The sequence below is a fragment of the Salmo salar genome, chromosome ssa14 (assembly GCF_905237065.1).
Source record: "Salmo salar chromosome ssa14, Ssal_v3.1, whole genome shotgun sequence".
Taxonomy (NCBI): domain Eukaryota; kingdom Metazoa; phylum Chordata; class Actinopteri; order Salmoniformes; family Salmonidae; genus Salmo; species Salmo salar.
In genome coordinates this window covers 13,606,544-13,631,622 of record NC_059455.1, presented here as the reverse complement: position 1 = coordinate 13,631,622, position 25,079 = coordinate 13,606,544, and the positions used below count along the sequence as shown (strand labels likewise).

The window sequence follows — 25,079 nt, the reverse complement described above, 5'->3', positions numbered from 1 at the left end:
GGAAGGTGTTCTTAATGTTTTGTACACTCATAGGCATAAAAAGGCAGAGGGCTGTGTATTCAAGCTACTCCAAGATTCCATAAAGCACTAGCGATGGAATTTGGAATCCATTTTGGTTTATTCGTTTGTGCTAATATCAATAGAAAACACCTAGTTTGTCCGAAAATAACAAAAACAAATGAGAGAACAGTCGTAAACAAACAAGCTCACACAACACACACACACACACTAACCTCCCCTCCACCCACACTACACACACACACACACACTAACCTCCCCTCCACCCACACTACACACACACTAACCTCCCCCTCCACCCACACTACACACACACACACACACACTAACCTCCCCTCCACCCACACTACACACACACACACACTAACCTCCCCTCCACCCACACAACACACACACACACACAACCTCCCCTCCACCCACACTACACACACACACACACACACACTAACCTCCCCTCCCCCCACCCACACTACACACACACACACACTAACCTCCCCTCCACCCACACTACACACACACACACACTAACCTCCCCTCCACCCACACTACACACACACACACTAACCTCCCCTCCACCCACACTACACACACACACACACACACTAACCTCCCCTCCACCCACACTACACACACACACACACTAACCTCCCCTCCACCCACACTACACACACACACACTAACCTCCCCTCCACCCACACACACACACACACACACACACACACACACTAACCTCCCCTCCACCCACACTACACACACACACACACACACACTAACACTAACCTCCCCTCCACCCACACTACACACACACACACACATAACCTCCCCACCCCCCACACTACACACACACACACACACACACACACACACACACTAACCTCCCCTCCACCCACACACACACACACACACTAACCTCCCCCACACTACACACACACACACACACACACACACTAACCTCCCCTCCACCCACACAAACCTCCCCTCCACCACTACACACACACACACACAAACCTCCCCTCCACCCACACTACACACACACACACACACAAACCTCCCCTCCCCTCCACCCACACTACACACACACACACACACAAACCTCCCCTGCACCCACACTACACACCCATAATTGTCCTCAATAAAACAATAGACAGGCGGTGAAATAAATACTGTAATAACGGCCAACGACATCTCAGAACACATTACTTCCTCCTATGCCAACAACACGAGACCGGGGACCCAATGTTATCCACAACACCAACTTCCTGCGCTTTGATATTCTACTCTCCTGCCAGCGGTGTCCAGCACCACTCAGGGACAGAACAGGGCAGGGCTGTTGAGGGGTAATATAAACAAACCCTCACTGGCCACAGCTTTTTATACATTACAGTAAATCTCTTAACAGTTACAGTGTCCTGTGAAAGAAATGAGGTCGTTGGTTCTCTAAAGACAGCATGTCCCCGAGATGCCTTTCACCAAGCAAGGCTGAAGTAGCCTGGTCCGAGATCAGTTTGTGGTAGTGTCTTGCCATTGGCGTTACACTGACCATAGGAGTTGGGAAGACCGCCCAAGCAGGTCTGAAGTGGGCATATATTTTATTCCATCTGACTATTGATCCAATAATTTTTTTTTTTTTTTAAATCTTCAGGATTTTATTTATTCTAGTTATTTATTCTAGATTGAATGATTTAGAATGCTAACAAGGTCTGACAGGCACTATGAAGTACTGTCATCATCATTAGGCAGGCTTGAAGGGGCGAGGGGCTTATTGCAGTGGTTTGATAGAAAATTAAAGCACTTAAAAACAGAGTGAAATCAAAACCTTGTGGACACAAAGTAAACCAACTTTGACTGTCGATGAAAGAGAGAGTGTGAGTGAGGGAGAGAGGGACAGAGAGGAAAAATTGACGACAGGAAAGATGGAGGGGAGAATGGGGGCACCAGATGTGAAAACGAACAGGATCAGAGTCTGGGTCACTATGTTCAGGAAATTACGACAGCTCTCTCTCCTTCCTCCTCCTCCTCCTCCTCCTCTCGTTGTCTCAGTCTTACTCGCTCATGGTCTCCCTGATATGCACTCTCTCAATCATGAATAAAACATGTGACGTAAACTTGTATGCAGGAGTCAGTTTTGATGGTGAACTGTATGGGTGCGGAAATTCCCAGCACTGCAAGCATAGGCAGCATGTTATGTGTGTGACCTATCCACCCCCTACCATCTTAAGTCCTCATTACCAGAGAACACACTGACAGTGCTGTTTCTGACTGAACAGAGAGGAGTGGAGGACAGTGCACAGTTATCTAAATGTGGAAGAGAGGGCCACCCATGGGTAGGGGTAAAGTTGAGGGTAAGACACACACTTCAGGTGGGGTCTCATTATTGAGCCGATGAAAGCAAGGGACTCAGGTCTGAGAGAGGAAAATACAGTCCGATCATCTTCAAGCTTTCAAATCAAATCACACACTCAGGGGTAGTGTGTGTGTGTGTGTGTGTGTGTAGTGTCTGAGCAAGTGTGAATGTGAGAGAGGAAAAAGAAAGAGGAGAGGGAAAGAAAGAAAGAAAATGAGAGAATGAGCTAGAGAGACGGAGAGGTAATTTTACAGGAGGGTACGATTCAGTTTTCCCTCCTACTTCTATTCTGCCTGGGTAGGAAACCTATTGACCTGCCAGGTCAGAATCCTTGACGTCAGACCTGGACAATCCTACTGCTGACCAACTCCATACTAATGGTCATGACTTTGGAATGAGATGTTCGACGAGCCGGTGTCCACATACTTTTGGTCATGTAATGTGTATAGTTCCTAGCAGTAGACAAAGTCATCTCACAGAGATGAAAGAACCCAGAAAGAGGGCATGAAAGCACACACACTGACACTTATACAGCTACTAAACTCACACAAATATACACATACTTTCATCCCAAGTGAGGACAACGATGCAATCGATTTGGTCATAGCACCACAGCACATCCCCAGGACTCTGAGATATTACAGGTGAGGCAGATACATGCTTGGGGATGGAGATGTCAGATATGAGCAGGCCTCAAACACTGGAGAACACATTTTGGGAATCACACACACACACACACACACACACACACACAATACTGAGCTCCATTGGGAGCTGTACTGTACCTTCAGCACACACCAGACGTGCTGTACTCCAGAGCCTGGGGAACATCATCCATCTCCCTGTCCCTTTTGTTCACTCCGCTCATCCCTTCAGCGCTACAGCTCTCTTTCCATCGATCCTTTTCTCTAGCTCTACATCCCTCCATCCTTACTCTCAAACCTACAGCGCTCCCTCCACCTTACCCTTTTCATCTCGCCACTCTTCACACACATATGTAAACCACAGTTAGAAACCTAACAAGAGAAATAAGAGTCGCTGTGATTGAGGTGTCCCACAGGCGATGAGACTGAACACACACACACACACACACACACACACACACACACACACACACTTCCTTCATGTGTGCCGCTCTCCAGTGATTCACACAGAAAAACTGAATTAATGTCTCACTGACGCTATAGCTGAGTAAACTGAGAAAGATGTCTCTGTGTGAGTGTGTGTGTGAGTTAGAGAGAGAGAGATAGCGTCACAAAGAAGCACAGTTGGATCTAGGAGATAGTTTTGAAACGAAAGAGAGACAGAAGGATACGACAGGAAAAATAGAGAAGGTGTGAACACTCAAACAGTAATGACTTGTTTAAAACATGCCAAGTGTGAAAGCCTGCAGTCTAAACACAGACAGGGTGGGGGGGGGGGCTGGTACACACCCACCTTCTTCCAGTAATGTCAGTGTATAGTCTAAACTCAGAGGGGGTAGTACACACACACTTCCGCAGGTTTGGGGATTGTCAAAAGGTGCAAGGGTGTGTGTGTGTGTGGAGTGTAAACAGAGTGGAATAGGAGGCTGGAATGTAGAGCCAGGCCACCTGCATGAGGACAAGGAGCAGTATAAGCTATGGTCACAACAAGGAAATCAACTACCTGTCAGGTGGATGTCAGGTACACAGCAGTAAAACAATACAACCTCTCACTAAATAGTATGTGTGTGTTTGCTGTCTCTTCTATATCCTTTCAGCTACAGTATAACAGACCTATAGAGAAGTATTTTCTATTACTATATATATATATATATATATATATATATATATATATATATATAGAGAGAGAGAGATAGAGAGAGAGAGATATATAGAGAGAGAGAGAGATACAGAGAGAGAGATACAGAGAGAGAGAGAGAGAGAGAGAGAGAGATAGAGAGAGAGAGAGAGATACAGAGAGAGAGAGAGAGATACAGAGAGAGATACAGAGAGAGATAGAGAGAGAGAGAGAGAGAGAGAGAGAGAGAGAGAGAGAGAGAGAGAGAGAGAGATATATAGAGAGAGAGATAGAGAGATATAGAGAGATAGAGAGAGAGATATAGAGAGATATAGAGAGATATAGAGAGAGAGAATTCAAATGAGAGGTTGCATAAAGAAATCTGCCCCCAGTGCCCCAAAGGCTAAAAGAGAGTGAGCACATGCGCGTGTTACTGGCACTGCAGATAACTGACTGAGGATGATGAGAGGAGGAAGGGTTGGGGAAAAGAGGAATGAGAAGAGGATGACATGGGAAAGGAAGGCAGCAAGAGCGTGTTTTAAGATAAGAGTTCACGTGAAACCTATTTTTACCAACAAGAAAATGGGTGCGCACAGTCCATGCAAAACATTGCCAAATTCCACTTGGTCAATCATTTTCTTGATTCCCAGGTATTTTATCATAGCAAAGAGTTCCTCAATAAAACGCTGGCCCTACACTAAAACTTGATTCAACATTAACCACAGTGAAAGAGTTGCCGCATAAAATGACAAAAATAACTTGGAACATAATCCAAGAGGTCTTAAAATAAACAATCCTTTACGGTGTGTTACATAACCAGAAAGGTATTGCCTGACAGTAACCATAGAAACAAGAGTTTAACAGCAGCAAGATATTACTACTCAAGGCTGTCAAGTCAGCAAGAAAGTATTATTGCAATACAAAGGGGAGGGGCTTGCAAAGGTCCTTTATATCAGTAAGGAGCCAATCTCTGAACAAGTCATTATACATTCTACACTTGAGACAAACACTTCAACTAACTTGCACTTGTTTCGTGAAGAAATACCTGACCGCATAGGTTCGGAAGTGAATTAGCAAAAGCTTATTTGCTAACTAATGCTAATTAACAATTTTATGGAGCAGAGGGTTCGCTGTGAAACGGACTACTACATTTGCCACTGTGACCTGCAGCCTGCTGAGCCACCTTAATGGGGAGCTGGAGTTCGCCTGAAAATGGTGGTAAGTGCACTTTACAGGGTAGATATACAGTTGAAGTCAGAAGTTTACATACACCTTAGCCAAATATATTCAAAAACTCAGTTTTTCACAATTCATGACATTTAATCTGAGTAAAAATTCCCTGTTTTATGTAGTTAGGATCACCACTTTATTTTAAGGAAGTGAAAATGTCAGAATAAGATAATTATTTATTTCAGGTTTTATTTCTTTCATCACATTCCCAGTGGGTCAGAAGTTCACATACACTCAATTAGTATTTGGTAGCGTTGCCTTTAAATTGCTTAACTTGGGTCAAACATTTCAGGAAGGCTTTCACAAGCTTCCCACAATAAGTTGGGTGAATTTTGGCCCATTCCTCCAGACAGAGCTGGTGTAACAGTCAGGTTTGTAGGCCTCCTTGCTCACACATGCTTTTTCAGTTCTGACCACACATTTTACATGGGATTGAGGTTAGGGCTTTGTGATGGCCACTCCAATACCTTGACTTTGTTAACCTTAAGCCATTTTGCCACAACTTTGGAAGTATGCTTGGGTTCATTTGGAAGACCCATTTGTGACCAAGCTTTAACTTCCTGACTGATGTCTTGAGATGTTGCTTCAATATATCCTCAATTTTCCTTCCTCATGTGCCATCTATTTTGTGAAGTGCACCAGTCCCTCCTGCAGCAAATCACCCCCACAATTTGATGCTGCCACCCCTGTGCTTCACGGTTGGGATGGTGTTCTTCGGCTTGCAAGCCTCCCCCTTTTTCCTTCAAACATAACGATGGTCATTATGGCCAAACAGTTCTATTTTTGTTTCATCAGACCAGAGGACATTTCTCCAAAAAGTACAATCTTTGTCCCCATGTGCAGTTGCAAACCATAGACTGGCTTTTTTATGACGATTTTGGAGCAGTGGCATCTTCATTGCTGAGCGGCCTTTCAGGTTATGTCAATATTGGACTTGTTTTACTGTTGATATAGATACTTTTGTACCCGTTTCCTCCAGCATCTTCACAAGGTCCTTTGCTGTTGTTCTGGGATTGATTTGCACTTCTCGCACCAAAGTACATTTATCTCTAGAAGATAGAACGCGTCTCCTTCCTGAGCGGTATGACAGCTGCATGGTCCCATGGTGTTAATACTTGCGTACTATTGTTTGTACAGATGAACGTGGTACCTTCAGATGTTTGGAAATTGCTCCTAAGGATGAACCAGACTTGTGGAGGTCTACCATTGTTTTTATGAGGTCTTGGCTGATTTCTTGTGATTTTCCCATGATGTCAAGTAAAGAGGCACGGAGTTTGAAGGTAGGCCTTGAAATATGTCCACAGGTACACCTCCAATTGACTCAAATGATGTCAATTAACCTATCAGAAGCTTCTAAAGCCATGACATTATTTTCTGGAATTTTCGAAGCTGTTTAAAGGCACAGTCAACTTAGTGTATGTCAACTTCTGACCCACTGGAAATGTGATACAGTGAATTATAAGTGAAATAATCTGTCGTTTGTAAACAATTGTTGGACAAATTACTTGTGTCATTCAAAGTAGATGTCCTAACCAACTTGCCAAAACTATAGTTTGTTAACAAGAAATTTGTGGAGTGGTTGAAAAACGAGTTTTAATGACTACCAACCTAAGTGTATGTAAACTTCCGACTTCAACTGTAAGTCGATTAAAGTGCAGGTAGCATTTAGTCTAAAATATGTTTCTGAATGACTAGCAATGTTACGTTTCATGATTACAAGATTTCGCCAATGGGTGTACTTCATAAACTCGGCAACAACAAAAAAAGTCCCCTTTTCAGGACACCGTTTTTCAAAGATATTTGGATTTTTATGAATTAACTTCACAGAACTTAATTATCAAGGGTTTAAACACTGTTTCCCATAGGCAACAACGTCGCAGATGGGCACAAACCCACCGTCGCTGGACCAGACAGAACCGGGAAAAAGTGCTCTTCACTGACGAGTTGTGGTTTTGTCTCATCTGGGGTGATGGTCGGATTCGCGTTTATCGTCGAAGGAATGAGCGTTACACCGAGGCCTGTACTCTGGAGTGGGATCGATTTAGAGGTGGAGGGTCCGTCATGGTCTGGGGTGGTGTGTCACAGCATCATCGGACTGAGCTTGTCGTCATTGCAGGCAATCTCAACGTTGTGCGTTACAGGAAAGACATCCTCCTCCCTCATGTGGTACCCTTCCTTCCTGTAGGCACATTCTGGCATGACCCTCCAGTATGACAATGCCACCAGCCATATTGCTCGTTCTGTGCGTGATTTCCTGCAAGACAGGAATGTCAGTGTTCTGCCATGGCCAGCGATGAGCCCGGATCTCAATCCCATTAAGCACGTCTGGGACTTGTTGGTTCGGAGGGTGAGGGCTAGGGCCATTCCCCCCAGAAATGTCAGGGAACTTGCAGGTGCCTTGTTGGAAGAGTGGGGTAACATCTCACAGCAAGAACTAGCAAATCTGGTGCAGTGCATGAGGAGACGCACTGCAGTACTTAATAACCTGTCTGGGCCAGTGGGACGCTTGCGTCCCACCCTAATCAACAGCCAGTGGAATCGCGTCGCGCTAAATGCAAAACCTCATAAATGCTATAACTTCAATTTCTCAAACATATGACTATTTTACACCGTTTTATAGATACACCTCTCCTGAATCGAACCACGTTGTCCGATTTCAAAAAGGCTTTACAGCCAAAGCAAAACATTAGATTATGTCAGCAGAGTACCCAGCCAGAAATAATCACACAGCCATTTTCAAAGCAACTAGCATGCATCACAAATACCCAAAACACAGCTAAATGCAGCACTAACCTGACAACCTTCATCAGATGACACTCCTAGGACATCATGTTACACAACACATGCATTTTTTGTTCGATAAAGTTAATATTTATATATAAAAACAGCATTTTACGTCGGCGCATGACGTTCAGAAAATCTTTTCCCTCAAATGCTTCCGATGAATCAGCGCTACAATTTACAAAATTACTATTCGAAAACATTGTTAAAATGTAATATTGTCATTCAAAGACTTATAGATTAACATGTCTTGAATGCCATCTCTTTGCCAGATTTAAAAATAACTTTACTGGGAAATCACACTTTGCAATAAACGACGTGGTATGCCCAGAAAAAAAAGTCTAGGCTATAAATGTTGGAGCCATCTTGGAACGATCAACCATCAAAAATACTATTGTAAATAATCCCTTACCTTTGATTATCTTTATCAGAAGGCACTTCTAGGAATCCCAGGTCCATAACAAATGTAGTTTTGTTCAAAAAAGTTAATAATTTATGTCCCAATAGTGTTAGCGCGGTCCGAAGGCTAGTGAAAATGTACCGTGTGCGTCTGACTTGTCGTCAGGAATGAGCAAAAAAATATATATTTAAGTTCGTTCAAACATGTCAAACGTTGTATAACATAAATCTTTAGGTGCTTTTTCAACCAGGGCTTCAATAATATTCCATTGGGACGGTTGCATCGTCTTTCAAAACGTTTCGAAAAGGGAGAGTACCCATGGGCGCCGACGTCACAATGGTAATGGCCCATCCCCTGTGACCAAGATAAACATCCTCTCTTTCAGTCAATTTTGATAGTAGGAGACTCAAACCACTTTGTAAAGACTGGGTACATCTAGTGGAAGCCATCGGAAGTGCTAAATGATTCACAAGCCCCTGTGTGTTTCAATGGCAAATGTTTGAAGTGATATCCACACATCAGATTTCAGTTTCCTGTCAGGATTTGTCTCAGTGTTTTGACTGCCATATGAGTTCTGTTATACTCACAGACACCATTCAAACAGTTTTAGAAACTTTAGGGTGTTTCTATCCAAATCAAACAATTATATGCATATTCTAGTTACTGGGCAGGAGTAGTAACCAGATTAAATCGGGTACGTTTTTTTATCCGGCCGTGCAAATACTGCCCCCTATCCCCAACAGGTTAATGCAGCTAGTGGCCACATCAGATACTGGCTGTTACTTTTGATTTTGACCCCCCCCCTTTGTTCAGGGACGCATTCCATTTCTGTTAGTCACATGTCTGTGGAACTTATTCAGTTTGTCTCAGTTGTTGAATCTTATATTCATACAACTATTTACACGTTAAGTTTGCTGAAAATAAACGCAGTTGACAGTGAGAGGACATATTGTTTTGCTGAGTTTACGAAGTACAAATGGATGCGCTCAATCAAGTTCTACGTCAGAGGCTAGATGGAGGTAGATTAAATATCATTTGTTGCGAATGCGTGTAGTGCATTGTGTAGAAAACTTTCAGAACTTGGAGTCTCACAAAGTCCCCTCTATTGAACTTTTTTTATGACAAACTGACAAGCAGTAGAACTTCTTTCAACCAGTGGCACAGAGCAACATTGGCAGATGTTTTTTACTGGATAGTTGTCTGACAGCCTGCCTGTCTCTCTCATTAACGTCTCCTCACTGTCTCCTCCATCTCTCTCATTAACGTCTCCTCACTGTCTCCTCCATCTCTCTCATTAACGTCTCCTCACCGTCTCCTCCATCTCACTATCCCACTCCACTCTCTTGGACTCTGGCGCTAAGGTCTGAGCAGATACGAGTTCCTTTCTAACAGCATCCCTCTTTCCTCTCTCCCAGCTGACACAGACACCTCTGATGTTCGCCTTCTCCTGGTAGGACCTAAACGCACAGGCAAGAGCTCCTGTGGCAACACCATGCTTGGACGTAAAGCCTTCGACACCAGAGGGGGCGGACCTAGCACTGCTGCCAGTGGAACCGCGGCCGGTCATGACGTCACCGTGATTGATGCCCGGGGCTGGGGCTTCTCAGAAGACTCCGTCCCCAGGGAGGAAAAGAAAGAGCTGCTAAGAGCCCTGTCGTTGTGTGGCCCTGGTCCCCACATTGTCCTCCTGGTGATTCCCCTACTGGACTTCACTGAGATGGAGAGGCAAGCGGTGGAGAGGCGCATGGAGGTTATGACCTCTAGTGTGTGGAGGCACACCATGGTGCTCTTCACTTTCGGCGACCGACTGAAGGGGAGGGGGCGAAGCCTGGAGCAGCATATCCAATCTGGGGGCCTGGCACTGCAGTGGCTGATGGAAAAGTGCAGGTACAGGTGCCACGTGTTGGATAACAAGGAAGGACAGTGGGAGGGAAAGGAGGGAAGGGGTCAGGTGGAGGCATTAGTGAGCAGGGTGAAGGACATGTTGCAGGAGAACGGGGGATGGCACTTCTCCCTTCACATGTATCACAGGCTGGAGGAAGACTGGAGCCGGAGAGAGCAGGAGTTGAGGGAGAGGATGGAGGGAGAGAGGGAGATGAAGATTGAGCGGGAGAGGATGAGAGAGATTGTGGAAGAGAGGCAGGGCCAGGAGGAGTGGGAGACTCAGAGAGCGATAGGGAGAGGGGAGAGGTCAGTGGTTAAAATGGTGACACCATATGAGCCTGGGAGAGGACAGAGACAGGCCTTCTGCACCATTAGACGCCACCTAGCCTAATTAGCCATCTCCATACAGACATACCAATTAGCCAAGACTACTGAATAAGGACTGTTGAAATCATACCAAGTGTCAGGAAGGCTATGTGGAAATGACTGAATGACTGATATATACTGGAATGACTGATATATATATACCCCCCCCCCCCCAAAAAAAAATGGAATTTGATGCTCCCTGACTATCCAGCTTTTGTTTTGGTTATTCTTAGCAACCTGGAAAGAGTGAAGGGACTGTATAAATCTAGAGCAATATCAATTCTACACAGTTTCAATTTGGTTTTAGTCATTTCAACTGAGGTTGACTCTCCCCCGAATGTTATTTTTTTGTTTTTACTCAAACCACCCGCGGACCACATTGGGCTCCAGATTAGGCCTGCAGGCCTCGAGTTTGACACGTGATACACACCAAACACAGCCTTTTGAATGTGCTGTCTGTTTTGCCATGTACAGTTTTTACACTTATATTTCAGTCATTTAGGGCCAAGACACCAGAGGTGGCAGAACGGAGTGCTCGGGTTGGGGTCTGGTCAGGATTAACCAACGTCCACCAACCTGCCAGGGTGTTTTCTATTTGTGTAACTATAATTTTGTGTACTATTTATATGACAGTATATGAAAAATAAATCAATATACAATACAGTGTATTACATGTCAAGCTTACGTAGTTCCTTTCATAGGCTTACAAACCAATTACTCATGTATTCATAATGTGTCCAACCTACTAGACCTATTGTTATCAATTATACATTCATGATGCATAATAAATGAACACGTGTTCCTGAAAGCCATTGTTCCTGCTCGAGTCCATTGATAGTGGCTCTTGCAGCACCTGGTCTTTGTCCCTAGCTACTGTGGGATTGGAAACCATGATGAAATTGCTACAAGAGAGCTTCCAGGTTCAACTTGTTTAATGGACGCTTTAGGCGCATCAACACGAGTTATAGTATAGTACACAAAGCATAAGTCACTAAGTCAATAAGCCCACAAGCTAGAGACCTAAAAAAAAAAAAAAAAAGTCACCAAATGAGCAGCAAAGAGCTTTGGGGTTTCACACAGGCGGTAACATTTGGTGTCAGAAGTGGGATCCAGAATAAGCCTTGACTAATTGCTACGTTCCTGGGAAGCAAATAAACTTAATGTAGAGAACCCAGATGTACAAATACAGTAACCTAAGCTTCCCACACAGAAATGTCTGAGACCAAGTGAGATGCACTTTCTAGACTTAGTAGACTGATTTCAATGCTATGGGGAACTGGAGCTTTTAGCTCGAGGTTTAAGCCTTTGTCACAGCCAAGTGCAATGTCATAGAAGGTCTTGGGGGCTGCAATGTCATAGGTCTTAGGGGGCAACATATGAAGTATTAATACAGCAATAAATATTGCCCAACTGACACAGTCATTAATACTTTTAATGCTCTTTCCACAGTAAGGTTTTAAAGAAATGTGTGAATAGTTGGATATAATCTCTGGGTAATTGAATCTCACAGGGCGCTGACATTTGCTCTGTGCAAAGTAAGGCAACAGCATTCCGTTTCAATCCAGATATGGTTTCATGTTTATCATCAATCTAACCCAACCCTATGACACACATACACTACCGTTCAAAAGTTTGGGGTCACTTAGAAATGTCCTGGTTTTTGAAAGCAAATAATTTTTATTTAGTCCATTAAAATAAGATCAAATTGATCAGAAATACAGTGTAGACATTGTTAATGTTGTAAATGACTATTGTAGCTGGAAAACGGCAGATTTTTTATGGAACATCTACATAGGCGTACAGAGGCCCATTATCAGCAACCATCACTCCTGTGTTGCAATGGTACGTTGTGTTAGCTAATCCAAGTTTATCATTTTAAAAGGCTAATTGATCATTAGATAACCCTTCAACAATTATGTTAGCACAGCTGAAAACGGTTGTTCTGATTAAAGAAGCAATAAAACTGGTCTTCTTTAGACTAGTTGAGTATCTGGAGCGTCAGCATTTGTGGGTTCGATTACAGGCTCAAAATGGCCAGAAAGAAAGCGCTTTCTTCTGAAACTCGGTAGCATATTCTTGTTCTGAAAAATGAAGGCTATTCCATGCAAGCACTTGCCGAGAAACTGAAGATCTCGTACAACGCTGTGTACTACTCCTTTCACAGAACAGTGCAAACTGGCCCTAACCAGAATAGAATGAGGAGTGGGAGGCCCCGGTGCACAACTGAGCAAGACGACAAGTACATTTGAGTGTCTAGTTTGAGAAACAGACACCTCACAAGTCCACAACGGGCAGCTTCATAAAATAGTGCCCGCAAAACACCAGTCTCAACGTCAACAGTGAAGAGGTGACTCCGGGATGCTGGCCTTCTAGGCAGAGTTGCAAATAAAAAGCCACATCTCAGACTGGCCCCCATAAAATAAGAGATTAAGATGGGCAAAAGAACACAGACACTGGACAGATGAAATCTGCCTAGAAGGCCAGTATCCCAGAGTCACCTCTTCACTGTTGATGTTTGTGGCTTTTATTAACGCATTTCGTGGAATTCTACGTCATTTTACATGACTGAAGACATTAGCAGAATCTTTTTTTAAACCACATAATTGACCAAAATGAGTGGCTACTCCGACACTGACAAACTGAGATCAATATGTAAGCAACCTATAGCCCAGGCCAATGAAAATAGGGGAGACACACAGATTGAACAATATTGTTCAATCTGTGTGTCTATATAATAGGCTACAGTATAAAGAGAGCATGAAAATGCTTTGGCTAGGCTACACACCGGTCATGGCCGATGCTCTTGTGCCAGTAGCCTCTCAAGTTTGGCTATTTTGAAAAACAGTGCTGTTCGCTCAATATTGAAGACATTTGGTAGCTTCTACAGACAGATTAGTCTTCTCTTTGCCGCAGTAGGCATTTGCTTTCCAAACTACAGTACCAGTCAAAAGTTGACACACCTACCCATGCAAGGGTTTTTTGTTATTTTCTACATTGTAGAATAATAATGAAGACATCAAAACTATGAAATTACACACATGGAATCATGTAGTCAGTAAATAATGTTTTTTTTTTTTAGGTGTTAAATAAATCCAAATATACTTTAGATTCTTCAAAGTAGCCACCCTTTACCTTGACAGATTTTCACACTCTTGGCATTCTCTCAACCAGCTTCATGAGGTAGTCACCCGGAATGCTTTTCAATGAACAGGTGTGCCTTAATTTGCGGAATTTTTCCCTTCTTAATGTGTTTGAGCCAATCAGTTGTGTTGTGACAAGGTAGGGGTGGTATACAGAACATAGCCCTATTTGGTAAAAGTCCATATTATGGCAAGAACAGCTCAAATAAGCAAAGAGAAACGACAGTCCATCATTACTTTAAGACACGGTCAGTCAATCCGGAAAATTTCAAGAACTTTGAAAGTTTCTTCAAGTGCAGCTGCAAAAACCGTCAGGCGCTATGATGAAACTGGCTCTCATGAGGACCGCCACGGGAAAGGAAGACCAAGAGTTACCTCTGCTTCAGAGGATAAGTTCATTAGAGTTAATTAACAGACATTTCAACAGCAACTGTTCAGAGACTGGGTGAAAATAAATAAAAAATAAAATCAGGCCTTCATGGTCGAATTGCTGCAAAGAAACCACCACTAAAAGGACACCAATAAGAAGAAGAGACTTGCCAAGAAACACGAGCAATATGCATTAGACCAGTGGAAAACTGTCCTTTGGTCTGATTAATCCAAATTTGAGATTTTTGGTTCCAACCACCGTGTCTTTGTGAGACACAGAAGGTGAACGGATTTTCCCCACGACTATAGAAAGAGAATCCACAGAACGAATGTGCCCATTCCAATCAGGAATGGCAGCCATTGGGAGTGTACCCATGAGTTTACCAGTCTAATTGCCAGGGTTAGAGGTTCCAAGGCCCTTCTATGGATTATATTAATATGGCCGCAACGCAACAAGCTGTTTGCTCTTGCTGCCCAAATTGCATCTGTAGTATTTTAAATGATTTTATTGGTGTCTGTAGGCCGCTGCAGCACCTCCAGCACCCCTACATCCCGCGACTGAGCACTTCGCACCAGAGTTATTTTATCAGCAACAATTGTGTTCCCACCTTAATTAAAACAAATACTTGATCTGTCAAGAGCCATATCTTTAATAATTTAAGTCTCTCCTCTCTTTATCACTCTTAGTTTTGCCTAAGCCTATACTATTGGTCATACGGTCTCCCTCTTTCCTAGACTGAAGCTTTTCCTCTCAGATGTTTATATGCTTTTAAAATTACCTAACGATGACCGTATCATGTTTATGGATCTCGATTTGCATTGCATCTTGATCTAACAAGGTACACTGCTTCCATCTGACTCCCAGGGGGAACATTTAATTTAGAAGATGAAAGAGGGAGCATGAGAGGGAGAGAGGATGCTCAAAGTGTGGGAGAGGGAGAGTAACTGGGAAGAGAGCAGGTAAAGAGAAAATGAGAGAAGACAGGATAGAGCAAGCGCTCCTGTGGGGGGGGGAGAGATAGGAAAGACATGTTCGCGAATCTCTTAAAGTCTCTATGAAGTAGATAGAAAAGACAAGCCTGCAGAGGTTAGTCTGAGCTCTGCTAGCAAAGGTCACATCATGTGGTGAAAAATGGCTAATAAATCTGCACTAATGTAATCTACCTCTGTGGCTATAGCGCAACCCGGCATACACTGATTAGCATTAGCGATAAGGACGACGGGAATTAATAACTCAAGCACATAGTTCCCTTAGGCTATGTGGGCTGAAATACTAGCCAACTTTCTTAAGTTGGATGCATCCTAGTGCAGCGGTTCCCAACCTTTTCAGTTCCAGGGACCACTAAATCACTGTACTAAATCACTGTCAAAAGCTCGAGGATATTTTTACATTAAATACCTTGCCGGTCATATTTAGAGTACATTTTATCAATGAATGTAACATTAAAGGCCTATCATTATTATAAACAATTAGCATTTAGAAAAGTAATGCAAAATTGCTTATAATACCATTAAAACTCCCAACTGTTATTTAAGAAGAAAGAAAAAAAGAAAGACAAAAAGAATGAAAAATAAAGAAAAAAATAAAGATAGATATAATCAATTAAAGGACCCCCTGCAGGTATGCAGACCACAAGTTGAAAACCAATAGGCCTAGTGTGATCTAATCTTTGACGTTCATCCTTTCACCTCTTCTTCTAAAAAAATGGGTTGCATCTTTGAACTGGCGTTCCACTAACCTCCCTTTCACTTTGCAGAGGTGACCCTGAATGGAAAACAATGGGCAACTGTGAGGGCCTTCAGAGAAGGCCTAAGGATTTATGAAATATATGTTGTTTAATATAATATGTCCTTTTAATATAAAATTCATCGTTCAATAATATTTCAATGGTATTCTAATTACATTATATTCAATGATTCTGATTGAATCTAAAATCAGAATTTTGTTTTGGGTGGTCTCTGGGGAGATACAGCTAGTTAGCTAAGTCAGCCAATGGCTAGGCCTTTAGAAGCCGAAGCTAGATAGGCCATTTAACTGTATTAGGGCAGAATTTTGGAGTGACAGTGGAATCAACCAATCACATTTTAACTTGCAATGGGTGGGACCGCTTTTACAAAAAGGTATGGCAACTTCCCCCTTCTAGAAGGCCAACAGCACACTAGCGAGCAGTAGTTTTCCCCACAGTCTAGCAAGCTAGCTTTTTTGGTAGGCTAGTTTGCAGCGGCTGCAGCAGGTGTTTGCTAGCTTCCCACTTTTTACGAATAACTTAACAAATGATCTGGTGAGTGGAATTAGGCTTTTTTATTGCAGCTCATTTGCGGTTGTTAGCCATCTCTGAAAATAACATGTGAAATATTGTTGCATTTAAACTTCAGATCACTGGTTACTTTGTGTGCTTCTTATGGCTTGAATCCCGTTAGCGGGATCGATATGACGACAGCCAGTGAAAGTGCACGGCGGCAAATTCAAAACAACAAAAATCTCAATTACAATTTCTCAAACATACCAGTATTATACACCATTTTAAAGATAAGATTCTCCTTAATCTAACCACAGTGTCTGATTTCCAAAAGGCTTTACGGCAAAAGCAAAACATTAGATTATGTTAGGACAGCACCTAAACAAGAAAAACCCCACAGCCATTTTCCAAGCAAGGAGAGGCGTCACAAAAACCAGAAAGTCAGCTAAAATTAATCACTAACCTTTGATAATCTTCATCAGATGACACTCCCAGGACTCAATGTTACAAAATACATGTATGTTTTGTTCGATAAAGTTCATATTTATATCTATAAACCCCATTTTACATTGGCGCGTGATGTTCTGAAAATGTATTCCCACCAAAACTACCGGTGAATGAGCACATCAATATACAAAAATACTCATAAAACGTTGATAAAATTATAGATATACTACTCCTTAATGCAACCGCTGTGTCAGATTTTAAAATATCTTTCGGCTAAAGCACATTTTTCAATATTCTGAGTACACAGCTCAGCCATCAAAGCAAGCTATACAGATACCAGCAAAGTTCTGGAGTCAACTAAACTCAGAATTATTATAAATCTTCCCTTACCTTTGCTGATCTTGGTCGGAATGCACTACCAGGACTCCTACTTCCACAAGAAATGTTATTTTTGTTCAAAATACTCCATATTTATGTCCAAATACCTCTGTTTTGTTCGTGCGTTCAGATCACTATCCAAAGTCATAACGTGTAAGCGTAAAACAAGAGACAAAAAGTCAAATAGTTCCATTACCGTTCGTAGAAACATGTCAAACAATGTTAACAATCAATCCTTAGGGTCTTTTTAACATAAAACGTTCATAATATTCCAACCGGACAATAGCGTACTCATTACAGAAGTAAAAGGAGTGGCGCGCCAAACGTACCAGCGCAGTAAACAACTCACTGCTCCCATGCAGTCCACTGACTGAGCTCCTATTCTCTGCCCAGTAACAGGAGACGCATGAAACAAGTTTCTAAAGGCTGTTGACAGCCAATTGAAGCCTTAGGAAGTGCAAAATGACCCCACAGACACTGTAGTTAGAAAAACTACAAATCACTTCATGGTTGGATTTTTTCTCAGGTTTTTGCCTGCCATATGAGTTCTGTTATACTCAGACATCTCAAACAGTTTTAGAAACTTCATAGTGTTTTCTATCCAAATCTACTAATACTATGCATATCTTAGTTTCTGGGAGTGAGTAGGAGGCAGTTTACTCTGGGCACGTCAGTCATCCAAGCGACTCAATACTGCCACCATCCATAAGAAGTTAACGTGAAAAATGTGTTTGCAATGGGAAGTAATAGTTGTACATTTCAATTGGGAAATGCTTAGCCTTGTGTTTCTGTATTCTTAAGATTGGGACCGCATGTCTTATGTCAGAGTGAATAAGCTGCTTATTCACAACCGCTGTTTTTCTGTCAGCCCTCTGTGTGTTTTACAAAAAGCGCGCTCTCCTACATGAGGTGTGCTGCATATTTCGGTCACTGTCCTTTCAGCTTCACGAGCCCGTCACACCCGACGTGTCACCGTTGTCGCTTTTGCTGATAGTGTGAGAGAACACCATACCGTGACCTAGTTGTCGGCTGAAACAGTTCAATTACACGGCTGGAAGCTTGGGGATGGTTTACGAAGAGCCATCCGGGAGGTTGTTTCTACAACGCCTCCTTTGAGAGGCTGTCAATGAGAACTGTCTAGGCGTCGCCTTGTAGCCCTGTGTTGCTTGCATTAGTGAAGTGCATACATGAACCAAACAAACAAAATCTGCATTTCATTCCAAAAGTTTGTGCCCTTACCGCCTGCTCACATTCACTCCCCTTGACACAGACCTGAGGCTACTGGGTAGGTTTATAAGCAATGTCCGCCATATTGCTTTCGCCTCCAAGGTCGCATCAAGTGAAAGGAAGTAAGGACAGAATAGAGGTGGCAACTTTCTGGAATGAAATGCTGCCCAACAGTTTCATTTTTGGACGATCTACTCACTAACTTCATCGCTACTACCCTTCCGTCGAGGCACAGAAAGATCTTGCAGTGGTCATTTAGAAGGGTGGATGACATTCAAAGTTTGGAATGTGGCCACGTTCTGGCTGGCACACCCCAGGGCAGTTATCCTATAGGGCAAGCATCCATCACACCCGCACAGAGTAAAGTACTTTATGATAATGCTTGGTAAGGCTAAAACCAGATTCACATTACTTGAAGAGAGGATGTGTATGTAGCTAAGGTCAATATTTGCTGAAACCACCCAGAATTCAACAACAACACGGTAACGTGGCCAGGCTATGGAGCATAAGTGGGGTGCATCTCAATAGTTTAATTATGGCCTCCGGAAGAGAATAGAGTAGGGAACTTAGTATGGTGGACTGAACACCATTTACTTTCACCCGTCCAATTCCTGCACCATTGCAGATTAAAGAAAGGAGACAAGTAGAGGAAGCCACTTGAGACTATTGAGATGTACCCGAGGAGTGATCCGAGTACAGAGCACTGAGGTGGCAGAGTTGGTCAAAGCTGACTATAGCGGTGTGCCTTAGCTGGGTAGAAAGCCAGGCAGGAGGAGAGGGTGAGTGGACACTGTATATGAAAGAGACAACCGAATGGATTTTTAGCTCATGTAGCAGGAGAGGACAGAAAGCTGGCGCCGCACAGTAATACAATCTCCTCAAAGTGGCTACAATAGCGTTTGATCCCCTTTGTTCGGTTAAGAGCATAAGCGACAAGAGGTCAGAGCATGTTGTTTCATAACAAAATAGCTCTGTTGAAACACTTTGAAAAACGCATCATTCCCTCCTGAGTCTATTCATGCAAGTTGACTGGGTCAGATAAGGTAAAGTTGGTCAAGGAGGAAAGTGTGCCTCCTACTGGTGGATTTTCTTTACCGCCAACATGGGCTTTGCTTATCATACAAAAGTGTTCTTCAATCTCGGTCCTGGAGACCCAGGGGGTGTGCAGATTTTTGTTCAATGAGAAAACATCAGATTCAACGAATCGAGTGCTTGAAAAGCAGTGAGATTAGTTGAATGACAGCTTGCACACCCTCCAGGATCAATATTGAATAACACAAATGACTACTGATAGAATGGGGAACATGGATATATTTAACAGCAATATTAAAAAAGTGAGTAAATTGCGCAAGTCATGTCCTCTATATGTTGGCGTAGTGCATATGTACAGATGCCTTGGAGCTGAGGTAAAGTAGCAGAGCAACTGTGCAAGACTTTAGGTGATGACATCAGCCCATGTAGAACAGAGGAAATGCAACCATGGTTATCCTTTGCTTTCACACCAAAATACTTCAGTGTTGAGTGACACTATTAGGATTTATAAACTAGTGTTTCCTCCTCATTTTTCTAAGACGCTAAAGTCCCTAAAGCAACATTCAGGACTCCAAATACCAAAATGGTAAACTCCATTTGAAATGTACAGATTAATTCAATATACAAGGAAGCATTTGTCCAAAAATGTATCCACATTCACTTTGCCTATAGCAAAAAGCAAATGACTGAATAAAAAAAAAAAAAGACAGAATTCATTAAGAAACAGGTTGAATAGAAGGTTCAGCTGAATGGAGAATGAAGGGAAGACCACGCTTAATTGGATGTGTCGGGAGGGAAAATGTAATCGTTGATTTGAGTGCTATCCATGGCTTACCGAACAAAATGGACAGAGGGTTTCCTTCTCTGTGCTCCTTTTATATTCAGCACTCATTAGCGAAAGACCCAGCGCCTCGATCAATGAGTTAATGGCCCCGGAACCTCCCAAGTGTGTGTGTGTGTGTGTGTGCCTAGCTCATTGTACGCCTTGATTATACAGAGAAGAAGAAAGCAATCAGAGGCTGATTTAAACAAATTAAGTCAAATTATGTCCAAGGGAATGAAAGAGAGCAGAGGGGTGAGTAATATGTGTGTGAGCGTACATCCGTGTGCACCTGTCTACGCAGGTTTGAAAAAGACTATCCAAAAGGCCTAGGTAGCAGAAATCTCCAATGAGATCGCGTACTTACCAATGCGACGTTCCCCTACCTACCCTTCTCAAAGTGTCACAACTCATTTCCTCCTCACATCTCTTTGTCTCAGTTGGTGAGCGACGGCTGTCAGTTTCCATGAAAAATCTACCAGCCCATTGGAGGAACAGATTAGTGGAAATGGAGCACTTGGGAGGAAAGAAAGAGGGAAAATCGTGTGTGAAATCGCATTCTCCCAGTGTCTTTCAACCCATTAGAAGGTATTTTCTTCTATAAATTCTCCATTTGTCAGTTCAAGCAGGGAAGAAGTGTTGACTAAGTAAGTGTCCGTTCCTTCATGATTGCTCACCTACTGGGATGGTGGATTTTTCATGGAAATTGACAGCCATTAAAAACGTGTTCGTCGGGCACACAAAATTAGGCCTACTGTTATGACACAGCACCTTTCCCCTTGTCTGCCTGCAGGGCACTGAGCATAGCCTACCGGTCGGTCACCAAACGGTCGGTAGTGATCGTCTTGTCGATCACCAAACATTTCTGGAGAAAAAAAAAAAAAGATAAAGGCGTACGCGTCTTTCTTTTTTAATTTGTGTTGCGCAGTAGGTGCACTGATTCATAAGCCCTGCGCACCGGGTAGGCAAAGTGTTCCCACGTTCAACCATTTAATTTGTCGGAAAAGACAGTCTGCCTACCCGGCAGACCTGTGTCTAAAATCGAGTGCCCCTATTATGCTGGCCAATTGGATAGCTCAAGTCACCGTGCCTAGAGCTTCCATAACCTGGCCACAGCCTACATGAGATTTCATAACCATGACCACAGAGACTTTCAAAAGAATACAGCAAAGAGCTGCTGCTTTTATGAGTGAGTTCATGTCCAAGTACTTATTCAGAACTGTCAACTCTTTATCCAACACTAGGCCCATTATCAAACATAACAATGCTTCTCCCCCCATCCACTCACGCTGCAGCTGCGATGAATGATTAGCCAAGTGTATCCATAGCCTTGCATTTTTATTAATCAAGGAATATTTAACTTTCTCTGGTCATAGGAATATGAATTTGTGCATGAGGCAGATGCAGTGCGAATTGAGTTTCTCCATCAGGTGGAAGATGCTGTCCCCTCTGGTCTGTCTCACCGGAGGAAAGGAAGGAGAGCAGGGACCGTGAGAGGCCGATCCTCTCGACGAAGAAAGCAGCAGACTAATTCCGTGTTCAAGACAACTGGGAAGTCAGTTATCTCCGACTTCCGGCTTCAGTGCGTTCAACTGGGAACTCGGAATAAAACAAGATCCGAGTGGGAAAAATCCAAGTCGGAAACTCAGGCATCTTTCTTGAGCTCCGACTTTCCGATCTGAAGATCATTTGACCTCTTTTTTGGGGGGGGGGGTTCGCAGTTGTCATGGTGCTTTTAAGACCATCAGATGCAGGTACCATAATTCCAGTAAAGTAAAAAAGTGAATTATTCAAATGTATGCTCAGCTATGCCTCAAGTGCTAAACCAATTAATCTATTTTGTTATCGAAGCGTGAGTTTTGAAATATAGGCTTAATATGTTCGGAGAATAACAATATTGGCAGGTCAGGCTTATAGCCAATATGCTGGGATAATATACAAGGCCTAGGTTACTGCACAAGCCTCATTCCTACAGAACTGTTTTTATTAGGTTAATGTTACATTTTTTTAAAGTCATGTTTAAAAAAAAAGACTGCGGTAGATCTCTGCTTGCTTTTTGACTGCGAAAGTGATCTTGACTCAGAAAAAGGTTGGTGACCACTAGCCTAGAGCGAAATACCTCGCCTGTATACTTAGCAGCTAGACAAGTTTCCACAACGCTGTGTGGTCTGGAGACCCTCTGTATGGCCAACAGGTTGTGAAACCTTGTGTTTATATCCAAAACAGCCCACAGGCAGAGAAAGTGAGACTGGACTGGTGGGTGAAAGCTACTGCAGTCTCTTCTCCTTCCCATATACAAGTTGGCGGTATACAGTGAATCTCCCAGGGATGTTGCCTTTATTGCCATGTATGGTCAAGTGTGGCTTCTCTCAGAACAGAAGGTATTTATTGGGTCTCTTGGCTCTCCATAGGCTGGCTGTCTCACCTGAGCCCCCCCCCAGCCCCCCGTTGGTCCCAGAGGGGCGAGGACTACCCCTATGCATATAACTAAACAGCATTTGAGCCAGATTATGCTTACACACACATGGAAAAAGCGGGAAATGAACCCGAGTCTACCACGTGAGAAACCAACGTTTTGACCATTAGACGAAGAGGAAATTCCCTTTTCGTCCGAGGGTCCACACTGGTTTTGAAGTCACAAGTGGGGCTATCCATCACGTGACCATGAGCAACCATGACTGACTCACACCTGCTACTTAATTCATTTTTCTACAATAAAGTAAAGAAACGGAGTGAGCGGTAATTGCATATCACAACATATCTGGGTGATTGTTGCAACCAATGTTCCCTCTAAGCTCAGGGCCCAGCTCCCCAACCACGCAGAAGAAATATCAGCCCCGTGCAGAGAAGCACGAGATTGAACTTCACTCAAGAGGTTTCCCCTGTTAGTTAACACTATCAACGTCTCCCTTCACTGTGGGAATTGTGATCGAATTAACACAATACTAGCCATTTGAAACAAAACTAACTACGCAAGACTTATTAGTATGGAAAACTATGCAAGAGATGTTATTGTTGGCAGAACACGTTGGAGTAGGATTCTGTTGCATTGACACACTCATCAGCCCCTACTCTACACAGACCGGTGCATAACCAATCAGAGCTGCAGTTGGCCTATATGCAAATAGAGCATTGCCATTCACTTTGAATTGGACTATGATTACAGCATCAGCGGTTGTGAGTAAATACGCTTGTTTTGAGATCAACGCGAGAGCTGCATTTCGCAACATGGGCATGTTTGTTCATATCCTGTGCAAGTTAGTGAGTAACTAGCCCAGTTATAGATCATTTGTAGTCAGCAATGGGGGAGTGATTCAAGTAAAGAGCTTTTTTTCCCCCTTCTTAAAAAGAGGCAGTGTTGTATATTGAGACAGCTTATTCAAGCCTAAGTATCCAATAGGCAGAGGGTAGCATAATTTCTCTGATGCTCTGTAATAATGCATTTTATTTGTTAAATGGTTTCTTGCGTCAAACAACATTTTCAGTCACCTTGTCAAAAGGAGAAGTAGATAAACAGGTCAATGACAAGCCCTGCATGATTTTTAAAGTCTCATGGAATGTAGGCCGACATTGAACACCACACATTGGCTGCGACTGTAGGCTGAAGGAGAGAACAACTATTTCCATGTTAAAGTGCTATGGGATACATTTCTTCATTGTTTTTATGATCAAATAGCCACAGTAGCCTACTTGACCACTGTCTGAAACTAACTTAAAAGTGGGTACAGCCTCAGTGTTCACAGTAAACGAGTGCTAGAAGTTCAAGTTTGCCATGCCAATTCAGAATAATACAAACAAAAACTTGATTTACCATGGGCATTATATTCATAAGATTCAAATTCTATTTGAATATCATGATATCACAATTTAAAAGAGCAACTTTAATAGAATTTAGATCGGTACCTATCAACCAAACATTCTAACAACGATGATTTGGAACTCTGTTTTGGTGGCTACACTTGCAAATTTCTTCAGTTCTAGAAGATGATCCATTTTTCAACAATGAGCATTAATATGCAGCGATTTCACCAGTCCGGACCATGGTTTCCACAGGGACATTAGTACCTTCCTGCAAGAGACTATCAAATATCAATGTTCAGACTGAAATAGCGTATTCTTGTCAGGATTATCATTGCTTATTTTAGAGTATTCTTCAACATTCCCTGCTTTATATTGATTGAGGTAAATCTACAACTGGTGTTGTGTGAATTTAGGTTAGGCCCTCCCGTGCTTGTACAAGGTCTTACATTGTGAGTGGTACTGGAAGTCACGAAACATGGCCAGCTTCCACTACCACAACCTGCCTGAGCAGGCAACGTCTGTTCCACAAGCACATAGAGATGTGATGCAAGGTTGACTTTTACAGGAGAGTGAAGAGGGACTTCGCTGAGCAGAGTGTGAGCTCAGGCAACCAGTGGCTCTTTATACGGATGTGGAAACTGCAAGCCATTGTGGGGGTGTTGGGAGTCATCTGCTGAGATAGTCTTCCTGTGAATCCTGACTTTTGTAGTAGTAAGCAATGGTAAGTATAGTAAGGTTATTACCTAATTTATATGAATACTAAATAAATGTTTTAAATATACAAATTGTGATGGGTCTTTAAAAAAAAAAAATAATAATGTAAACAAGATGTGTGTACGTG

At 42.8% G+C, this 25,079-nt stretch overlaps 2 protein-coding genes across 5 annotated transcripts in view; one reads left to right on the top strand and one right to left on the bottom strand.

Moving 5' to 3' along the window:
- Positions 1-25,079, bottom strand: part of LOC106568937 (SPRY domain-containing SOCS box protein 4) — a 128,576-nt gene that overhangs the window by 11,812 nt on the left and 91,685 nt on the right. The gene's annotated exons all lie outside the window — the stretch shown is intronic.
- Positions 5,066-11,463, top strand: LOC106568936 (GTPase IMAP family member 7). The gene is made up of 2 exons (XM_014139783.2): positions 5,066-5,341; positions 9,950-11,463. The coding sequence occupies exons 1-2, from the start codon at positions 5,311-5,313 to the stop codon at positions 10,807-10,809; spliced, it is 891 nt and encodes a 296-aa protein (XP_013995258.1). The 5' UTR covers positions 5,066-5,310; the 3' UTR covers positions 10,810-11,463.

Coding starts and splice junctions, on each gene's coding strand:
- LOC106568936 (XM_014139783.2), top strand. CDS start 5,311: ATGGGGAGCTGGAGTTCGCCTGAAAATGGTG. Junction 5,342..9,949: donor GAGTTCGCCTGAAAATGGTG/GTAAGTGCACTT, acceptor CCTCTCTCCCAG/CTGACACAGACACCTCTGAT.